Raw genomic sequence first — 19,438 nt, forward strand, 5'->3', positions numbered from 1 at the left:
TTGCTTACTTTAATACTTGCGTATGCGATTATTTTTTTTCTGTTTTGACTCGGATAAAACGTGGAAATTTTTCATCAGGTGAGTTATGGAATCACAAAAGGAAGCTTGTAGTACATAGTTTATCTGTTTATATGTATTTATCAGAGGGCGGAGATAAGAAAAAAAAGTCATGCTTTCTGGGGCATACTTCTCTTTTAATGAAAAGAACGGGTCCTTTGCCAGTGTCTGCTTAACCCTTAACCTGTAATAATCTTAAATTTCTCCTTACGCCATTATGGTCATGAAAATGACTGGAACGATCATCAATTTAAAACCGCAGAAGGCATTATTTATACGATAAGCTAAATTATACATGAATTTTGATTGGTTCTTATCAGTCTAATGGAGGACAGACGCATAGATGACGTCACCATTAGCAACAGACCACGAGTATTCCTCCTCTTCGGCACAATCCTTACCGAAAATCAGCGGAAAAATAGATATTTGTACGCCGCACAGAACTCCGGGAGTGAGGCACACGACGTATAACAAAGCCCCTTGAAAAGTCCGCTGAGTATAGGTATATGGTCACGAAGAGCTCAATTCTAGAGTCTACGTTTGCTTTTCCTCTGAATACAGGTCATTTTACGATGAATTCTGTATGATGTGCGCTAGATACAAGGTTTCTGTTTAATACAGTCGCTTCGCAAAAAAATAATAATAATTAATAAATAAAAAATAAAAGTTTACCAATCACAGGTTTGTTTTTCAAACACATGCTCGATGAGTTCAAATCAGGATTCAAACCAAGATCAGTTTATCGCAAATGTTTCACCTTTTTGCTTCTTTCAAGGGAAGAGTCAGAGATGTTCATAAAGTTTAAAAAAAATCCTCTTAAAAATCGCCCTTAGTTTGCTGACTAATTCTCAATAGGAAAATTGGGTGGTTCTTATATAAGAGGAACTTAGCCACTGAGGATATAAAAGCCTTGATTGGTCAGATAGAACATATCGAGATGCTGATTGGTTGATAAATTTAGCTTGGCTATATAAACGGCCTGTGAGTCACTTTCCATGCGCGATATCTGTACCCGGCTTCGACCTTGATCAGAAAAAAAATTAGCACTTTGCGCTGTGGAAAGTAGACTATATTAGAGCGGAGACAGAAGTCGTGGATAGTTTGGTGTTGGTAAGCCATGACTGAATACAAACTGGTGGTGGTTGGAGGTAATCAGATTCTGGTGCTCTCCATCGATGGAACGTGTGATCTTTCAATGTCTGTTTGAACCGATTGCGCTGAACATTTGATCCTTCCAACCTAATTCTGCGCTTTTGTTCCTCTTGCAGCCGGCGGTGTTGGGAAAAGTGCGTTGACTATACAACTCATTCAAAATCAGTAAGTGTCTGTCTATTGAAGAGCCAGTTCGTGCACAGTTTAACTTGTTGTTCTGTTTGGAAGTTGTGTTGTGGCGAATTATGCAAGGGTTGAGTGTAGTTACATTCAAGCGGGACTCATTTACGACCCGGGATGAATTTTAATTCAGAATATTCCACCGAGTCGTTCGATTTTGGAAGTACTGTAAACTTCGATTTAAATGTGCATGTCGTATTGAGTTCTTTCTCTCAAAATCGTTGTAGCGTGAGTCGGTACATGTTACTTCTAACAAACAACAAGCTTTTGAAGGCAACTTACCTGTAAATTCAACTTTATCAGACGCTCCCCGATAAATTCGATCGAACAACAGCATTTTGCAAAATCGTACTATTTACTACAAGTCCACAAGCCTTCATTTGATTTCATATCAAACGATTAATGTTTTGCAAACATGTGTTTAAACCTCCCCTTCATCGTATGGATTATGGTATTCGCCCTTGTTAGCTGAAACAGGAACTCTTCGCTAAGACTGTGCGCGGAGTAGGGTAATTTTGAATTCTCTCACTTAGTTTTGTAAGCTTCTTTCTTTCTTTCTCTCGTAAGTAAATTTGGTTAAAGAGTAATCCATATGGTTATTTCATGAGCATATCTGGGCCTTTCGGTTTTATTCCATTCTAGTAGGGGAGTTGTTGATGTACATGTGAAAAGTTAACTGTATACCATGGGAGGGGAGAGTAAAAAGGGTGTGGACACAGATTTAAAGGTGGGGTATAGAGTTATGAGTTTGGGGTAGACTAAGACAGAGGTAAATTTTTTTCATCATACTTATTAACAAAAATAAATAGGACAAGTAGAGCAAGAATATGCATATGTTTTACATTATATGCTCATTGTTTATTTTCTACAAACAGAACTTCGACTAATGAAGGACATTAGCTGGCATTTATGCCCCTCTTTATAAATATTTCTGGCAGTTAAAAGGTCACCTAGTAGCAGTGAATGCCATTTTAATATTTTCCAATTTATATTTTTTTCATGCTCTGATTTTTAGAGGGCAACGCAGAAATAGCACTCTATTATAATTTTCTGTTCATAAGTCCCCCTCTATTATGGGCCCATCTGCTTGTAAACAAAAAAAATACAACCATTATAACCCCCCCCCCCTCACCTTGTGGCTTTTGTTATTCTTTTTTTAACAGCAAAGCAGAAAGTGTCACTGATATGAATTAGACGTTAGAATTTTAATTTTGAGAGGGCAAAAATGATTCTCAAGGGAAATATCTGACCTTCCATTGTTGTTTTCCAGTTTTGTTCCTGTTGTCTGTTTTAATTCTGTTCCAATCTATTGTAATGTAGTTATTGTAAATCACATTTTGAGGCTTACTTAAACAACCAGTAAATGCAAAGTGTACACAATGTATTTTGTTTGGTATCATTATAGCTCATTTCGAAATGCTTTTTCTATTCCGGTTCAGGGCATGAAATTGTGCTTAATACAGGTGCCAATGTGACTAAATTTTTCACTTTGGCGAGCAGATCCTGAAAATTAGTCGCCAAATTGGCGGCTAGAATGTTTCAACATAACCTTACCTAGAGATATAGTGAATTAAAAAGATTTGCAAAGACAAATCCGCAGCAAACTTCCTTGTTAAGTTTGTTTCCAAAACGCAGCGGATGCATCTCGATCGATAACATCTTGGATTTAGGTGAGCTTAAACATTGCATATTATCCATCCTAGTGTCCCCTTAGTAGCACGTTAAAGATCTTTTCCCTTACTTAATTTCTAGAATGATGACAGCATAAAAAAAGGTTTTGTTAGTCTTTCAAAATGGCGACCAACTTTTTTTGAATTGGCTACCACTTTGATGAATTTAGGAGCCAAGTGGCTATTAGAAAAAAAAATTAATTTCATGCCCTGCGGTTATCAGTCCTCTTCAAGTTAGATGTAAGCTGCTTCATTCTATAGTTAAGTGAATTTACACATTTTTTTTTTTTTTTACTTTTAGCTTTGTAGATGAATACGACCCAACAATTGGTGAGTAAAGACGGTGTTGAAAATTTTGATATACATCTGCTTGCCCAGGGTGTTTGTGTGTTTTCTCAACATTGCTCCATGTGTATACAGTAGAGCCTTATTGGCTCAAACTCAGTTAAATTCTTTCCTCAATTTAATAGGAACTCCCTTGAAACTTGTTTATGTCAAAGCTGTAAATTTAAATTTGTGCATTTCTTGTACAGGTATAAACTACAGCTTTATACTAAATAAATATTTCCTTTGCTGCAGAGGATTCTTACAGAAAACAAGTTGTCATAGATGGGGAAACGTGTTTATTGGTGAGTTTGAATGTGCTTGTATTGTTCAGTGCATCAAGACTGAGATCAATTGTAAGACCTTTTTGATAACTCAAAGTGAAATTTTACATGTAAATGTCTTCTATTTAGATTAATGGATAACCTATTTAACTCCTTTTCAAATTTAAGTACATCATGAATTCAAACATAAAAGATTGTTTTCTTATGTGTCTTACATTATGTACTGATATGTGTTTCTTATCTGCCATTATTTTGGCTACATTTTCAACTCCAAAGATCTCTTTGTCAATTCTCCCCTTTTGGTGCTTCACATTTCCTTCAACTTAGTTACAAGAATTTGGTTGTAGATCAAGATAAAAACCTCTACCTGATAAGTTTGAGTATTCTCATTGCCTGGTTGCTGGATAATATATGGGTATTTTAGGGAGTAATTCCATCTTAATCAATTCTGGTGGGTAAAGAGTTAAGTGACAGCTCAGAAACTTTCTATTTTGTGCTAGAGACATAACATTTTTCAAACTTTTTTTCATTTCCTGTTATTCCTTTATAGGATATTCTAGACACAGCAGGACAAGAAGAATACAGGTTATTATCAAGATGACAGCTTTAGCATGAAATATAATACTATTCTTAGATGCAGGGACAAACTTATTTCTCTAAGTCAGAATTACTCAAATGCAATAGCCACCTCAATCTGATCAGCTTGAGCAGGAGCCAGGCCATTCCTGTAATAACATACAGTCCTTTAAAATTTTATCTTCAATTCTCAATCTTTGGATCTTGTGACTTTCAGGGATTGAGGCATACAGATGTACATGTATCTGAATTTTTTTTTACCTTAAAAGGTTCTTTGATATTCAAGGGTTTCCAAAAAATGTTTCAAATCTTTTCCTTGAAACAGCAAATCAGGATCCTCAAAGAATTCTTAGAGTGTCTTGAAACTCAAAACTCAAGCCCCAAAACTGCAGCTTTCGAACTGTGTTCAAGTTTTTCAAGAGACAGAGAATCAAGTTTTGAATCTAGATTGTCAACTTTTGAGTACATGGGTGGTATTTGTGCAAGTAATTCAGAAATTCTAGCTCTTTTGGGTAAGGCCTACAAATTCTGCACCTATTATTCTGCTTGGTCACTGGTTCATGGTATCATAAAACTGAGAATTTTATGTTGGAAGTGTGGCTTCTTTTCTGCCATGGCTAAAACTGCAGCTCATCAGGGAGGATCATACACTTTACACCTTAAAATCATTATGCATATTCTCCATACTATTCTCCATACATTTCCAAGGGTCTAACAAGGAGAATTTGTAAAAAACATCAAGAGCTTTGTTAGTTGCTAATCATTTCCTTTATTATGGTGACTTTAACATTTGATTTAAGGGATAGATTGTAAAGAGAAATTAGAACCTTGTCACTCTTAGGGATGAAAGGGTTAACTTGACATATTATATTTTTTTTCATTTTTAGTGCAATGAGAGATCAATATATGAGAACTGGAGAAGGATTTCTTTGCGTCTTTGCAGTCAATAACAAGAGATCATTTGAAGAAATCCATGCATTTAGACAACAGGTACTGTATACTATAAATTGTAAAACATGCACTGTAAAAAAAAAACTGGTTAGTCATTACACACTCAGTTTGTTCACTGGTGATACACTCAAGTTATGTTTGAGTTCAATTTATTTTTCAGGCTTTTCACAAATGCACTTATTGTAAAACATCAATGTGAGGATCATTTCCTTTGACTCATTCCCAATGTTTATTGATGCACATTGAATTTGTTGAGAGCATCATTCAATTTTCCTTTCCAAATTTATTTTTTAATTTCAAATTTGTTCTCTCCCTTCACAGATTAAAAGAGTGAAAGATGCAGATGAAGTCCCCATGGTTTGTAAGTAGTCAAAGAATTCTTGGTTTTAAATAAAAAAATAACTCCAAGTCAGCCCTACATTGTGTGTATGATTTGTCTGAAGTCATTTCAATCAGAAACATTGCAAAGAAAACAAACAAGCTCACAATGCTTGAATAATGAAGAGATCTCATATGAGGTGTGGTTTATCATGCACTGTAAAATTCCTTCATTGCTTAACCTTTTAAACCCAAGCGACTGGCATCTAATTTCTCTCACAATAATACTGCCAAATCATTCAAGCTAAGAAATGGTGACCATTCAACAAATTATCCTCATCTTTGCTCAAATAAATGTGTGGAGAAGGGGAAAAATAGGGATACTGATATTAGGATATGAAAGGTTAATCTAAGCAAGTACATGGTGTACATTTTTCATTCATCCACTCCATATATGAACAGAGACACATGAAAGAGCTGCTCAGCTACTGTGGTACGAGGTGTTCCCTTTCATGGTCACATCAATAGAATTGGATCACAACAGCTTGTCATAGGGGTAAAAAATTGACACAGGAATGGATACATGCACATGTATGTATGTACCTGTGCTTGCCTTTTCCCTGTACATTGTGGTCTTTGAAGGCAAAAGGGTCAACCCATGTAATTTCCTCTCGTAAGTAGAGATATTAGCCATTTCACATTTGACTCATTTTTAATTCATGTTATGTTATTCTTTGTAGTGGTTGGAAACAAGTGTGATCTTCAAAGGACTGTAATGCCAGCAGAAGCATACGACTTAGCAACAAGTTATGGAATTCCATTTATAGAGACATCAGCTAAGACAAGACAAGGAGTCGAGGATGCCTTTTACACTTTAGTCAGAGAAATCAGACGGGATGTAAGTGACTTTAATTTCAGAAATTATTTTCTTTGTTTTAGGCTGTTTATACATGTAAATATAACCTTAACTTTCTATTTTTTATTATTATCTTACAGAAAGGAAAGAAACCAGTGAACGCTCCTAAAAAGAAGAAAAAATGTATAATCTTGTAATGTTTTTTCATTTCTTATTTGTTCAGTTAACAGCTCAGTAAATTTAGTCCCTTCAAAGTATTCTAAGTTCTCTCATAGAAGATTATACATATCCAACCATCATAAATCAGTCAGTGGAAGAAGGCTGAGCTGATTTGTGTGTGTAGGCCTCACTACTCCTTCCAATCCATTGTAAGCATGGACTCCTTGGTGAAAGTAAAAGGTACCTTAAGTTTGGAGAATAGTTTAAAACAAATTCAAATTGCATAGCCAAGAAGTTTGACAAGATTGAAGGAGAGACTTCAAACTTTGTAGTGATTTCACAGAGGTTATTTTTTCTTTTTTGGAGCTGTAAGATTTATAATGGCTGAATTTGACTCAGTTCCTGTTGTAAAACTTACAGTGGTGTGACTTGTAGAAAATTTTAAAAATTTATTTATTGATATTTTAAAGACAATTAACCAATAATAAAACAGAACTGCTGCATTTTTTGTGAGATTTGAAGGAGATAAAGCAATGTGTATTACAATTTTTTGTTTGTTTTTACTGTTGAAGAATGTGACTATAAATTCAAAGCAAAATAGATCTGTCACCAGAACTGACTGTAAATTTGCAAACAAATAATTCCGTTTGCATGTACATGCCAATGGTATTTTTCAGGGGAAATGTTCTGATGTTGTGGGAGAGGTCAGCCAGAGGTTTCTGCAGGTCAGAAACATTTTGCATTTGAGGATAATAGTAAATGAATGACTGATAACCATACACATGTACTTGCAGGGTATACATAAGAATGAGGTAACAGTGATTTTCCCCTTGGATTCATTGATAAACTCTTTGTACACCAAGGTGTTGCTCAGCTTCCATAAACAGCTTGTTAGTCATTTTTAGGAGTAAATTGAAGGCTTCAAAGAGAGGGTCACTTAGTAGAACATTTATTGCAATTACTATGCAATGTGAAGACTAATGGAGTTAGGTTGTATTCTGTAACGTGTTGGTTGACCACAGCAGTCAAATATCAGGCATGAGCCAGTGGACAGCTAGAAAACATAAGAAATGACTGCTTTCATGCAAAACGTAGGGGAAAAAGTGTTCTTAGAAATCTGTTAAGAGATGTTGAGACTCAAAAAGGGAGCTAACTTCACATCAGCTGTGTTGTTGAATTTGCCTGGAAGCACTTCTGTTACTCATTAAAATATTGTCACGTGTGGAGATGTTTGACTGCTGGGTTCCATTTTAAGTGAATTGACTGATCATGTGACTCTTCCCCTGTCTGTATAGTAGACTCCTTATCTTACAATCAAACCTTTTTAGGGGCAACCAAGAATTTCATTTTGATAAGCCAGTTGGAGGTTCTCATAGGCTAAGCAACTCAAGTGGCAAAGTTGTTAGAGATGCTGGCTCATCTAAAACAGGCCTGGGCTGTTGCACTTGTGAGAGCTTGTTCTGAGAGGGTGATTTAAGTTCTTAGGGTCAACTGTACTTAATCCCCTTTGTTCTTTTGTGTTCTCAGCTATAATACTTAACCTTGTAAACATGTAGGTAGGTGTTATTGCTTTATTTGGTGTTTCTTTGTATCCTGTTATGGTACTGTGTGTATTTTATCCCCTTTTTGTTCCTAGAAAAGAAGTCCTTTTTCCAAAAGTAGTTTTAAATTTAGTCGTTTGAGTAAAGCAGAGTTGAAAATAAAGTAAAATAAAACAATCTTGTTTTTCTGTCTTTTTGTTTATGCTTAATCATAACTGGGGTGTATATGGCACACCAGATAAGGGGTTGGGCAAGGAAGAAAGGGGATGTATGTACATACAGCATTACAATCTAGTAGGAATGCGGCAACGCTAGCGTAACTGAGGACTGTATGTACATACAGCATTACAATCTAGTAGGAATGCGGCAACGCTAGCGTAACTGAGGACTGTATGTACATACAGCATTACAATCTAGTAGGAATGCGGCAACGCTAGCGTAACTGAGGACTGTATGTACATACAGCATTACAATCTAGTAGGAATGCGGCAACGCTAGCGTAACTGAGGACATGACAAAGGTCATTGTGCTCCTGCTTTCAGATACGGTTCCCATTCTATTCATTGCTTATTGTTTTATTTATTTAGTTATTTACAGCCATATGAGGTCATTAAAAAGAGCTCAAAGACCCATTCTGGGTGATAACTATGAACATAGTTAGTTGAGGGGACCCCTCTACTAACTATGCTATGAACAAAAACCTTCAAAAAATGCAAATTTGCAAGATGAATCATACAAAATACGAATGATACTACAACCGACTTTTTCTTTTTTCTTTCTTTTTTTTTTTTTAGAATTGCCTCGCTCCCAAGAGTAGTAGAAAAGAAACTGGGCACTAATGCCGAGGAACGCCTATGGCTTTTTGTTCATCATGGCGGAGTCATTTCCTTGTGAACGGAACCCGTTATTCCAGCGGTGTGTTGGTAAAATGAGTAAAAAGTGTTACCGATCGTTTCTTTTAGACCTTGCAAACGTCTACCTTGGTCTGAAACCCTCGCTTCTCTTCGATTACGCGGTCATTGATGCAACGAACGCAAGCATTTTGATCGATGCCCTGGTTTCAGACAGTGTTGTTCCTTATGCGTTGGACGTTCTTCGAGTTGGCGACGACACATTCTTCGCTGACTTGAGATATTTGGTGAGTCATTTAAAGACATCTGTGGAGCGAGAAGAGCTTATTTTAATCGACGTTTCAGGAACATTGTCAGAGCCTCGTATGTTGGAATCAGATGCTTCGAAAAGCGTTTACAAACAGTTCTCTGAGATTGTGAACATTTTAGATCAGAAATTAGGAAATCAGCGTTCGAACGAAACGCGAAGAGACAATGCCATTAAAAAATCAGAGGTGATAGATTTAAATAGTTGTAATATTAACGATAGCATGTGGTGTATTCCTTGTGTTTTCGGCTTTCTTCTTGGTTATCCAGTAATTTACTGGTGCAACGATCAGGATACGTGTATTAATTGCAATTGCCTCGGCATGCTACCACTCAATCGTTACACTGTGACTGTAAAAGAATCATTTTTGATCCATTCTTGGTTGATGAAACATAATAATGGACTTATTCAAGCTTTAGGCAGAGGTACAAAAAGCTGCAGTGAACACGCTCTGTTTTCATTCTCTGCCCCAGTAGCCCTCGAATCTTGCTATGAATCAGAAGTTGAAGGGTGGAAAAAGAGAATAAGGGAACCTGGAACTAGTGAGCACCTAAAGGTTCAGAAAACAGTAGTTTCATTACCTCATCTGGCTTTGTAATATTCTATATTCAATGATTTTACAGGAATTCATCTTATTTCACCATTACATATTTGCTCACAACAACCAAATTTGGAAGTCTTCCTTGCAGCCATTCTAATCCTTGTCACACAATGCTCCTCTCCATGAATAATGAGAGAGGTGTGTTGCTTGACAAATCTGGGAATGGCTTTGCAGGAGGGTACAAAATTAGGTGCAAGTTCAAAATTTGAGCCCAAGAATACATGACTGAGGGACTGTCCTATCTTAGGAGATTGTTTTGCCTCTTTTTCATCCATACTGGCCATGTAAGGGGATTGCCCTTTTATTGGATGCCTTGAAAAAACCTGTTGGACACCCAGGTGTCCCTGAGGGATTGATGCCAGTTACCTGGTAGTAGGCTGCATTTTTAACCATATGTGATAACAAAAACAAAATTTTCTTTCATGTTCATTAAAATGTTCATTTAATAGTTGCTGTCAGCTGACACATTGTTTGATGTTTCACGAATTTATTTAACCAACCTAAAATTATTTAGATAGAGATGTAGATCTATCTTATTGCTGGCCTCTGTGGGCAGGTTATTCAAACAAAGTTTAGCCTTAAAGTTTAGCAAAACCACATTCAAAGTCATCTTCAATTCAGCGAAACCTTTTTATCTGAACATTTATTTTTTTGTTAACAGCATCAAGAGGGCCAAAAACTAATAGTGGAAAGACATATAAATCAACCCTCTTCTCAAGAATCCCTGGTTCCCACTGCTTGTGTCAAACCATGGTTTGGGTTAGACATAGTGTTAATAACCAGCCCTATGAGTTTCTGTTTGTAGCAATTTTCTTATAGTTATAAATGGACGATATGATTTTAGTTTGGATTCTTGGTTACATTTTATCCTTGCTGAAGCTCTTGTGAATTATTCAATTTCTTCTACAAGCTTTCATTGGATTCTCAAAGTTTTTGACTGATGAACTGGGAATCTCCAACCTGATTACAGATGGCCTATGAATCATTGTCGCAGTTCTTTCAGCTTAACATCATCAATAGTTATTTAATAAAGGTAATAAACACATTTATCCGGGGTTAATAACGTACTGAACCCATTTAGAATGTTGCAAGAACACAAGAAAAGCTTGTAATTCACTCACTTAAAGCTCACGATTGAGGCTTTTTTTCTTGTGTTATCCCAACATCCTGCTGAAGTATATCGCACCTAGAAATCCGAAAAAATGTTTCTATTGCTTCAAGGACTATCATATCTCTTGCTAAAATTTTCTGACTTGTTCTGATGTTCTTTCCGTAAATGTCGGCTTATTTACTGCAGTTGGTTCATCTGTTGGGCATAAAAGCTTGGTTGGGAATAAAATCTGGTAACTAAACTGGCGATCTTATTTTGCATTTCCTACAGCCTTGGAGGTTACGTAATGGGTGTTTAAAATTAAAACTGATATTGCTTAAAAATTCCTTTCCTTGTCGTTAGTTTAAAATTGCTATTATAATATACCAGACTGAGAACTAACCAGAATAGCAATTACGTTTCCGTTGTGTCATGTTCACGTTGAAAGTCATGAAATGAAAATTTTCCAGATGCATCCCGATCTTAACGCAGAATAATTACTTTGTTCCTGTCTGGAGACGTCCTTTCTAAATAAAAATTTTTCCTTCCCTCCCGACTCACTGAAAATTGTCGAAAAATCCTAGCCCACTTCTACTCAGGCATACACCGTATTTGTCTGAGCGATTCAAATTTCCTTTGGCGATTAAAACTAGTCGTTGAAAGATTATTACTAATCCATTGAGCCATGACAGACACTGGGAAATTCGATTTGTTTTTTTCTTTCCGTTCTTTTTTCAAATCAACTGGACATGAGTTTTTCTGTTTATGCTTTTCTGACCCCGAATAAAGTTGTTAATCTACCTTAGCCTACTCACTATAGATTAGGGTTTGAAATCTCCTTGTTATAAACTTGATAATCTATGCTACTCTTGCTTTTCCAAGAATAATTTAGAATTCCTGTCAATGAAAAACATTCCTTGAGGCAAACTGAAAACGTTTATGTTTTATGATGTGTTTCTGTTATCAGAAATTACTTAAGATCTGAATGATTCGTTTCTGAGTAAATGCAGGCGGATAAGCTCTACGTCGATCGTTTCAAATAAATTGAGTTTCTTAAAAAACACACGACAAAAAAAATTGAAATGAAATGCTTTTCAGCGAGAACAACATCTTTTGGAAATGAAACATTTGAATTATAATTGGGAGCCAAAAGTGTACGTGCAGATATACAAGTTAGATTTTCCTTTTCACAAAGGTGGTCAAAGCACTCAAAGCGTAAGCAATTTTTGACCAAAGAAAATACATGAGGGCAAAAACACATTTCCAAAGTACAACTTTAAGTTTAATTGGAGATGTCCAATTTTACTGAGTATTATTATTAGTTGATGAGGACGTGGTCAGCTCATGAAATTGATATCGCTTTGGTAGACTTAAAGTCTACGCGCAGTTTGGAATAAGATGAAATGACTTAAATCCTGTAACATTTCTGTAAACTCAGTGTGGAAGGACAAAGGGATTTTTTCTTCATGATATATTCTTGATCCAATACCCTCTACCAAACCATAAAAATGGGTAAGGAAAGACATAGATTATCAGGTTGGTGAATTTATTTTTTTCAATAGTTTTTTATGGCCTGAGGGCTATTACAGAGCCATATTCTCAATAACAAGGATTCAGCAATAAACAACAAAAGCGATTCTTAGGCCAACACACTAAAGATGTAAAATTGTTCCCTTCAAAAGTACGTCATCCGCAATTCGCCAAAATGCAATTAGCTGGTGCAGTGGACAATAAAAAACAACAAACATCCCGGACGATTTTGGTCACATCTGCTTGCCCAGCATGGCAAGCAGTGCTCATAACTTGGCCATAGAAGAAGGAGATCGCTCACAAGGTGGCCTTTGTTACGTTATTAGTGCTCGGTGTAAGTGTCTTCATCAACTCAACTCAACTTCGTCTTCTTCAACTCTGTGCAAAAGTTGCACAGAGTTGAAAAGACTCTGAGTTTGAGAGTTATTCTGTGAGTCCTTTCAAATGTATATTTTTCAATTTCTACTGAGCTCATGGTGAAACCGTTTTAATTAAATATGTCGGCGGAAGATAAGGCATAATATTAAGGTTATATTTTATGACAAGGCTGGAAAAAGGAAGGCGAGTTACATTTTATTCAAGTTTTCTTTACAAATTTCCCAAAATTTTTGATTCGTGTTTTAAATTTCCTGGCTTATTAATGGCACAGTCATCCACTTACCCACTGCTACTTCCACTGCTACTTTTACTCTTAATCAAAACTTTCCAATGAACCTACTGATAACAAATCCATTCATTGACGATGGCCTCTGATTCCAAATCCTTGTTCACATCCCACATCTTCTCTCCTAAATATCAACTAACACTTTTACTGTTGTAAATCATTGCGTTTGTCTTTGTTTGCCACATTCATCGTATTATCAGTTGAAAAGTGTTTTGAATAGATATAAAATACTACATAGCATTATAAAGTTATTTGTTGAGAATATGATAAAATAAAAACTGTGTGATCTACGAGTGCATTTCGTGGTTTATGATTACTTGCGTTGTTTTGAAAGGTTTTCATTTGCACTCGTCAAGAAAAAATTCCTAATCTTTTAAAAAAATGCGTGCTTTAACGTACTTTCACGTTTTAAACAAAACAAATTCGCTTTTACTAATTTGGACTTTGACTCTCAGTAAGTAGATTCCTTGAAAACTACCTGCTTTTACAACGAGTTCCAAATGTAGAGACAAAGTCGATAGAGGCAACAGCCAATCATGAAAGAGCAATCATTGTTATGCTCACGTGAAAGTTTATGAATTTATCAACCTCTTAGCCGAGGTTGAAAATAGTTTACGGAGACAGGAAAGCATGATCAAGAAATCCGAACAATTATCATCTAGCAGATGGACATTGAACTGAACCAGGTGCGAAAGTTCCTTCGTAACATGAAGATAACTCTTTCCTAAATGATTCTCCGAAAATTCTACGTTCTTCTCTTGTCTCTTGTTAATTTTCAGGCTAAGCTTGCTCCCAACCGCACCCTTGCGGCTTGGCCAAACGCATGCAACACTTCAACGCAGCATCTTAATTTACTCGCTAACTTTGTTTCCCGCACCCTTAAGGCCTGGCCAAACGCGCGCAACACTTTAACACAGCATCTTACAATTTTATCAGATCGCGTGTTGAGATGTTGTGGAGGAACTGGCCAAACGAAAAATACAAAATCTGTGAATTTAAAATTTTGTTCGCTGTTCGTTGTTCGTTCCAGGGGCAGTACATGCAAATATAACTAACAAATAAATACTTACTAATCATATGACAATATTGATAAACCTATATTGCTTTCATTTTAGGTTAATACATAAGGGTGGTAATACATCGTGTGGAAATACTGGTCAAAGAGAAGAAGAATAAGGAAATACAGAGTAATGCTCTGTTCGATCTAAACTGACATGCGTCCTGTGTAAACTTTAGTCGTGGTGTTACCGGTATTACATGCATCTTTGTTTCAACACTTCGACGACCCCTAAACATTGGCTGCAGATTGCTATTTCCAACCTTAGCTCCTATTTTTCCGATAGATATATACTAACCGATAAAAATTAACTAAGAAAGGTATATTTATGCGCATAATCTTTTTCTTAATTTAAAAAATTTCCCAAAGAGTCAATTCAATCCTTTACACGAACTCCATTTCTTTTAGTTTCTCCGAACTTTATGAATAGATAAGCAGTTCTTTTCTCATAGATATCAACTAAGTGAGTCTAAAGAATATGTTATGCATCTAATAACCAAGAAAAGTCAATATTCATTCTCACTTAAGTCCATAACATTTCAGTTTTCCAAGTGTGTGATATGCTTTTTCATCTATACCATCATCAGTAATGCCGGTATCTCCAAATCTCAATTGTGTCACTGGAAGCTTAGACTTGTCAGTGAGAAAACCGCTGTCCTCTCGCCATGTGTTGTCATTCTTATCGCAGTTACAGTCGTAATCAGGGTCTGCGCATGTGTTGTTCAAGCTGCACGCACATTTGTATGGATCAGAATCGACTCCTCCCCAGTAAAACATTTTCTCGCCGTTGAGTGCCACCCACCAGCCGTCTGCTTTACTATTGCGGAAGAGTGCCGTGTTATAGCACTCGTACTTTATAAACTGCTCACAGTGAACGGATGAAGCTGTTAGACTTGCCAGCTGAACCAGATCTGTCTCCATGTAAGTGATATTACGCGAATAACTGCCAGAGGTCTCAAACCCATTTACCAGGGTTCTGCTTTCACTGTCGTGGTTGACAACTGTCACTCCAACACCGTCCTTGTCGGTCATGTCACAGTAGACTTTGAATGGTTTTACCCCACCCTCTCCATCCGGGTCGATTTCGTAGGAGCCACTTGGAAGAGAACACAATTTGATCTGACTGCAGCTTTTATCACCTTGGAAAATAAAAAAAAATTGAACATAGTACATATGGTGTTTCTCAATTGATGTGCTACCCTTGTTGGCAGTATTTTCACTTTCTGCTACATGCAAAAGAAAAATAAAAAATAAAAGAGATGGATTAAGTACCTCCTCGTTTGCAGTGAGTTCCACAGAATCCAGGCTTACAGTCACAGTGATAGGAATTCCTTTCATATTCAGGAACACAGACACCACTGTTCTTACAAGGAGCGCTTTCACATGGAGACTGAAAAGAAAAAACGTTCCGAATAATGCATTTTATATTAATTAACATACGAGTAAAATCACCAAATATATAAGGCGAGCTTACCCAAGGACTGAAATGATGGAATGAGGCATTTTTGAAGGAATTTCCTGTTCCTCTAAACTTGTCATTAGCCAACAACTCACACAGATAAAGGCCTTCGGAGTCCGGAAACGCTGCAATGTTGAACGAAGAACACTTTGGTTCACCAATGCAAAGGAAACTGCATTCAAGTTGATCTTTCACCATGGACGATTTAAGTTTCTCTTCCCATAAGTAATAGTAGGGATCACACTTGAATTTACCAAATGAAACACAGCCTGTTGGATATCGATAGAGAGCGCTGTTTTGCACTGCAAACATCAATCCTAACAAAGAAGGAAAAAATAGTAAGAGGGGCAGAAGCAGCATGATGGTGACTGTTGGACTGTTGGCATCTGAATGAGTTGCTTTAGGTGTCCTTTTTCATATAAAATCGTTTAGCGTTTCTGTTTGGGTGCGGAAAATGTGCACAATAATTCAACCCAACATTTTGCAACAAACAACACGCGTTTTGCCTCCTCGTAGCGACATGTTTCAAGATTTTGCAAGTGTTTGATGGTATTGAATTGAGTCTGATTGTTTAGGTAGCTTTTGGAGACATCAGTATGTTAATTCTGCTCTGTAGATCCTGTTTTAGCTATGAAGTTCTTCAGCGTAACCCGCGGAACAATTAATTTTTTTGTAACAGAAAAAAAATTAAAATAATGGAGTAAAATTAAAACTAAAAATACTTCAGCACTGTTCGAAATTTCTTTTTCGGGTATAAAGAAGATAATGTCAGAAGAAAAATATATTTTTTTTATCTAAATTCACGTCCAACCGCTGGAAGCCCAAGCTCACACAGTGAACTTCTGTGAATATGCAAATATGTTCACGTTACGCGATGGGTGAACATTCGCGCTCTCAACCTTGAAACGATCTGGACTAGTATTGAATAAAGACAAATTTACCCTGCTCGAGTGGTTGTTTTTGGCATGGTATGAATTTCTTGGGCTGATTTAGGGTAGTCTAGGTGGGTTTTCGTTTATCCTCTTTGCCTTCTACGTAATACTTTCTAAGATACGTCTGTGAGAAACGCCAACCAAACGAATCCACCGGAAGTAAAACGCTGTAAATTCGCCCTGGTCTTCCCGATCACCCCGAAATTCTACATGCATCTCGGGCGATGATGTTACTTTACGCTCGTGGGCATGTAAAAAAAAATAGAATTAAACGCCGCCAATTCTAGCCTAGACGTTTGCTAAGAGCCTTCAAATGAGGCGGTATTCAGATATGGCAAACTGTTAGAGCTTTTAAATCGTGACATTACATACCCTTGAAGGGTGAATGTTTTATGTCTAATACAAATAGACTTTCCCAAATTTTTACATTCCAATCAGAAGTTCTCACACTTAACTGCGGATTCAAAATCCCTAGAGATCAACCTGAAGGTTTTTTTAAGCAGATTCGACCACTGCTGTGACCACATGTCAAAGTTCCAACAAATTCGCTTCCAAAACATCCAGGATAGGTCACGAAACCGGAAAAACTTATGTTGAGGAAAAAAAAGCTACATCAAATAAGAATAACGATGAAATAAATATTCGGTTTTAGATAAAAAGTCAATATTTTTTCTGTTCTTGAAAATAGAGGCCAGAGAAAGAAAAAATAGGAAAGAGAAAATACAAAATCGTGACTCAGTCTCTGTGAATTATTTCCATACCCCGCTGTGAAACAATGAATTTACAAACTTTAACTGACACTGTTTTCGTTATTTCACATTTTGGAACTCAAAACAATCACCAAATGTATTTATCTATGTAGGTATTTATGAACCTCTGTACAGAAAAAAAAATTAAAATTGTGATCCCTTTTCGTTACTTTGAAGCCTTCGTTAAAAGTACTTTTAAATTTATTAACTGTCTGGAGAAATTAAAATATTATGGCTCTCCTACCCCACAAGAAACAGGCATTTGGTATTTCATGACATTCAAATAGTAAACAATTAACGTTGTAATATAAAGATCCTTTCGAAAGAAACCAAAAGTATTTAAATATTTTGGGGGAGAAAAAACAATTTTCATCAAAGGCGTGTGCTTGTCTCAAAGAAAAAAAAAAGCAACATAAGCGTGTGTGGACGTGCTTGTGATTAGAAATTATCCACTAGTGAATGAAACAAAGAAAAAAATATAATACAGCTTAACAGCATTTGTTTTTGTAATTTTAAGTTGATAATTCAACTTAAGGTTTCTCGCGATCAAGGCGTGTTACCTGGCCAACAAAAATTTAAAAAATTAAATAAACATACGGTTGCTCGAGCTTTATATAATTATATAATTTTACACTTTGTTCACACATCAATTTTCTCTACTTTTTCTATTAGCTTTTGTTAGCTACCGTAACTTAGGCGCACTGGCTGTGCGATTGGAATGGATAAATAATAATAATAATAATAATAATAATAATCATCATCTATATTGAGGAAACTTTTTCATAGAAAATATGGTTTTCAAAAAGGACCTCAAAACTAGATATATATAGTAAAAACAACAAAGCTATAAAATTGCAAAGGGATTAAAAAGATACAAAAAATGCACAAAATTTAAAAATAAGTATAAGTAAAAATTAAACGTAAGTAGCTATATTAAAAACTTAAAAACATTACGTTTAAAACTATTTACATTCCTTGAGTCTTTGATCGTCTGACTGAGGGAGTTAAAATCAGAAACGGCTTTGCTTCCCCCCAATTTCTATTGACACGTGGTAATCTAAAATTGCCTTTGTTACGTGTATTATGCCTATGAAGTATGTCTTGTCTAATCAAGTCTATATCGTGATTAATTAAGCCATCGATGCATTTGTATACGTGTACACACCTTCTTTGAAATCGCCTTTTCTCTAGAGGCAGCCACTTGAGAACGGCTATTGCCTCAGTGGAGGATGAGTACAATGGTCTATTTAAAATAACTTTAGCGGCCTTATTTTGCAAAACTTGCAAGCTAGACATAAGGGTAATATTATGTTTATCGCCCCATACAAGATCAGCATATTCAAAAAGGGGCATAACAAGACTTTTATAGAAAAGTAGACGCGCCCTGAAAGGCAATAAATGCTTTATACGCTTGAGAAGCCCAAGCCTCTGATTGATTTTCCCAGTTAGGTGTTCAACATGATCAGTCCATGTGAAATCCGAAGATATATGTATACCGAGGTATTTAAAGCTGCGAACATTACTTATACTATGATATTAAAATTGAGACAGTCAAGTCAACTTTGCTTTCGCGTTTCCTATTACTACCGATAAGCATGCATTTAGTTTTGTCCAAATTTAAAGTCAGTTTGTGATCATGAAGCCATTTCGCCACACCCGGTAAATCGTTATTTAACTTATCACTCAACTCCTTTGAGGATGTACCATAGCAATAAATCACAGTGTCGTCTGCATAAAATGACGCGTAGCAGGAGTTAAGCACATTTGGCAAGTTATTTATGTTCATAAATATGAAAAAAACCCATCCTCTTCGGTTTGAAACATTCCCACTTCATTACAATACGGTTCTTGTTATGAATCGGATAAGCTGAAGTCACGTCTAAGGTTCCGTTGAGACTTTCAAAATGTGGAGAGCGTGAAAACCAAATTTTACCAACATTTGGCAGAGAAAGGCCACCAGCAACTTTAAATATTATCACCTAGCTTGTGAGGGAACAGTTCTTAAGAGACAGAGACAAAAATTAGTTTACAAGTATTATTAATAGCCAACACTTGGGGAGCAAAAGTCAAATGAATTATCCTGACATTCTGACATTCTAACTCTATCCGAGACATGGTTGGATGGGAATA

The 19,438-nt window shown here is 36.2% G+C and overlaps 3 protein-coding genes and 1 pseudogene across 3 annotated transcripts; 2 read left to right on the plus strand and 2 right to left on the minus strand.

Annotated features, from left to right (window-relative positions):
• Positions 1-1,024: 1,024 nt before the first annotated feature.
• LOC113665105 (GTPase KRas) lies at positions 1,025-8,245 on the plus strand. The gene is made up of 9 exons (XM_027180758.2): positions 1,025-1,205; positions 1,326-1,374; positions 3,361-3,389; positions 3,639-3,688; positions 4,218-4,252; positions 5,131-5,233; positions 5,516-5,555; positions 6,253-6,410; positions 6,509-8,245. The coding sequence occupies exons 1-9, from the start codon at positions 1,175-1,177 to the stop codon at positions 6,563-6,565; spliced, it is 552 nt and encodes a 183-aa protein (XP_027036559.1). The 5' UTR covers positions 1,025-1,174; the 3' UTR covers positions 6,566-8,245.
• Positions 8,246-8,834: 589 nt separating this feature from the next.
• On the plus strand, positions 8,835-10,872 carry LOC113665104 (UPF0739 protein C1orf74 homolog). Its single transcript, XM_027180757.2, has one exon. The coding sequence runs from the start codon at positions 8,907-8,909 to the stop codon at positions 9,822-9,824; it is 918 nt and encodes a 305-aa protein (XP_027036558.2). The 5' UTR covers positions 8,835-8,906; the 3' UTR covers positions 9,825-10,872.
• Positions 10,873-14,567: 3,695 nt separating this feature from the next.
• LOC113665094 (contactin-associated protein-like 2) lies at positions 14,568-16,109 on the minus strand. Its single transcript, XM_027180750.2, has 3 exons — positions 15,643-16,109; positions 15,441-15,558; positions 14,568-15,307 (listed from the first exon to the last, which is right to left on the minus strand). The coding sequence occupies exons 1-3, from the start codon at positions 15,985-15,987 to the stop codon at positions 14,688-14,690; spliced, it is 1,083 nt and encodes a 360-aa protein (XP_027036551.2). The 5' UTR covers positions 15,988-16,109; the 3' UTR covers positions 14,568-14,687.
• Positions 16,110-18,108: 1,999 nt separating this feature from the next.
• LOC149049355 (uncharacterized) lies at positions 18,109-18,905 on the minus strand (annotated as a pseudogene).
• Between the last annotated feature and the right edge of the window lie 533 nt (positions 18,906-19,438).

The sequence above is a fragment of the Pocillopora damicornis genome, chromosome 3, assembly GCF_964200805.1.
Source record: "Pocillopora damicornis chromosome 3, jaPocDami1.2, whole genome shotgun sequence".
Classification (NCBI taxonomy): Eukaryota; Metazoa; Cnidaria; class Anthozoa; order Scleractinia; family Pocilloporidae; genus Pocillopora; species Pocillopora damicornis.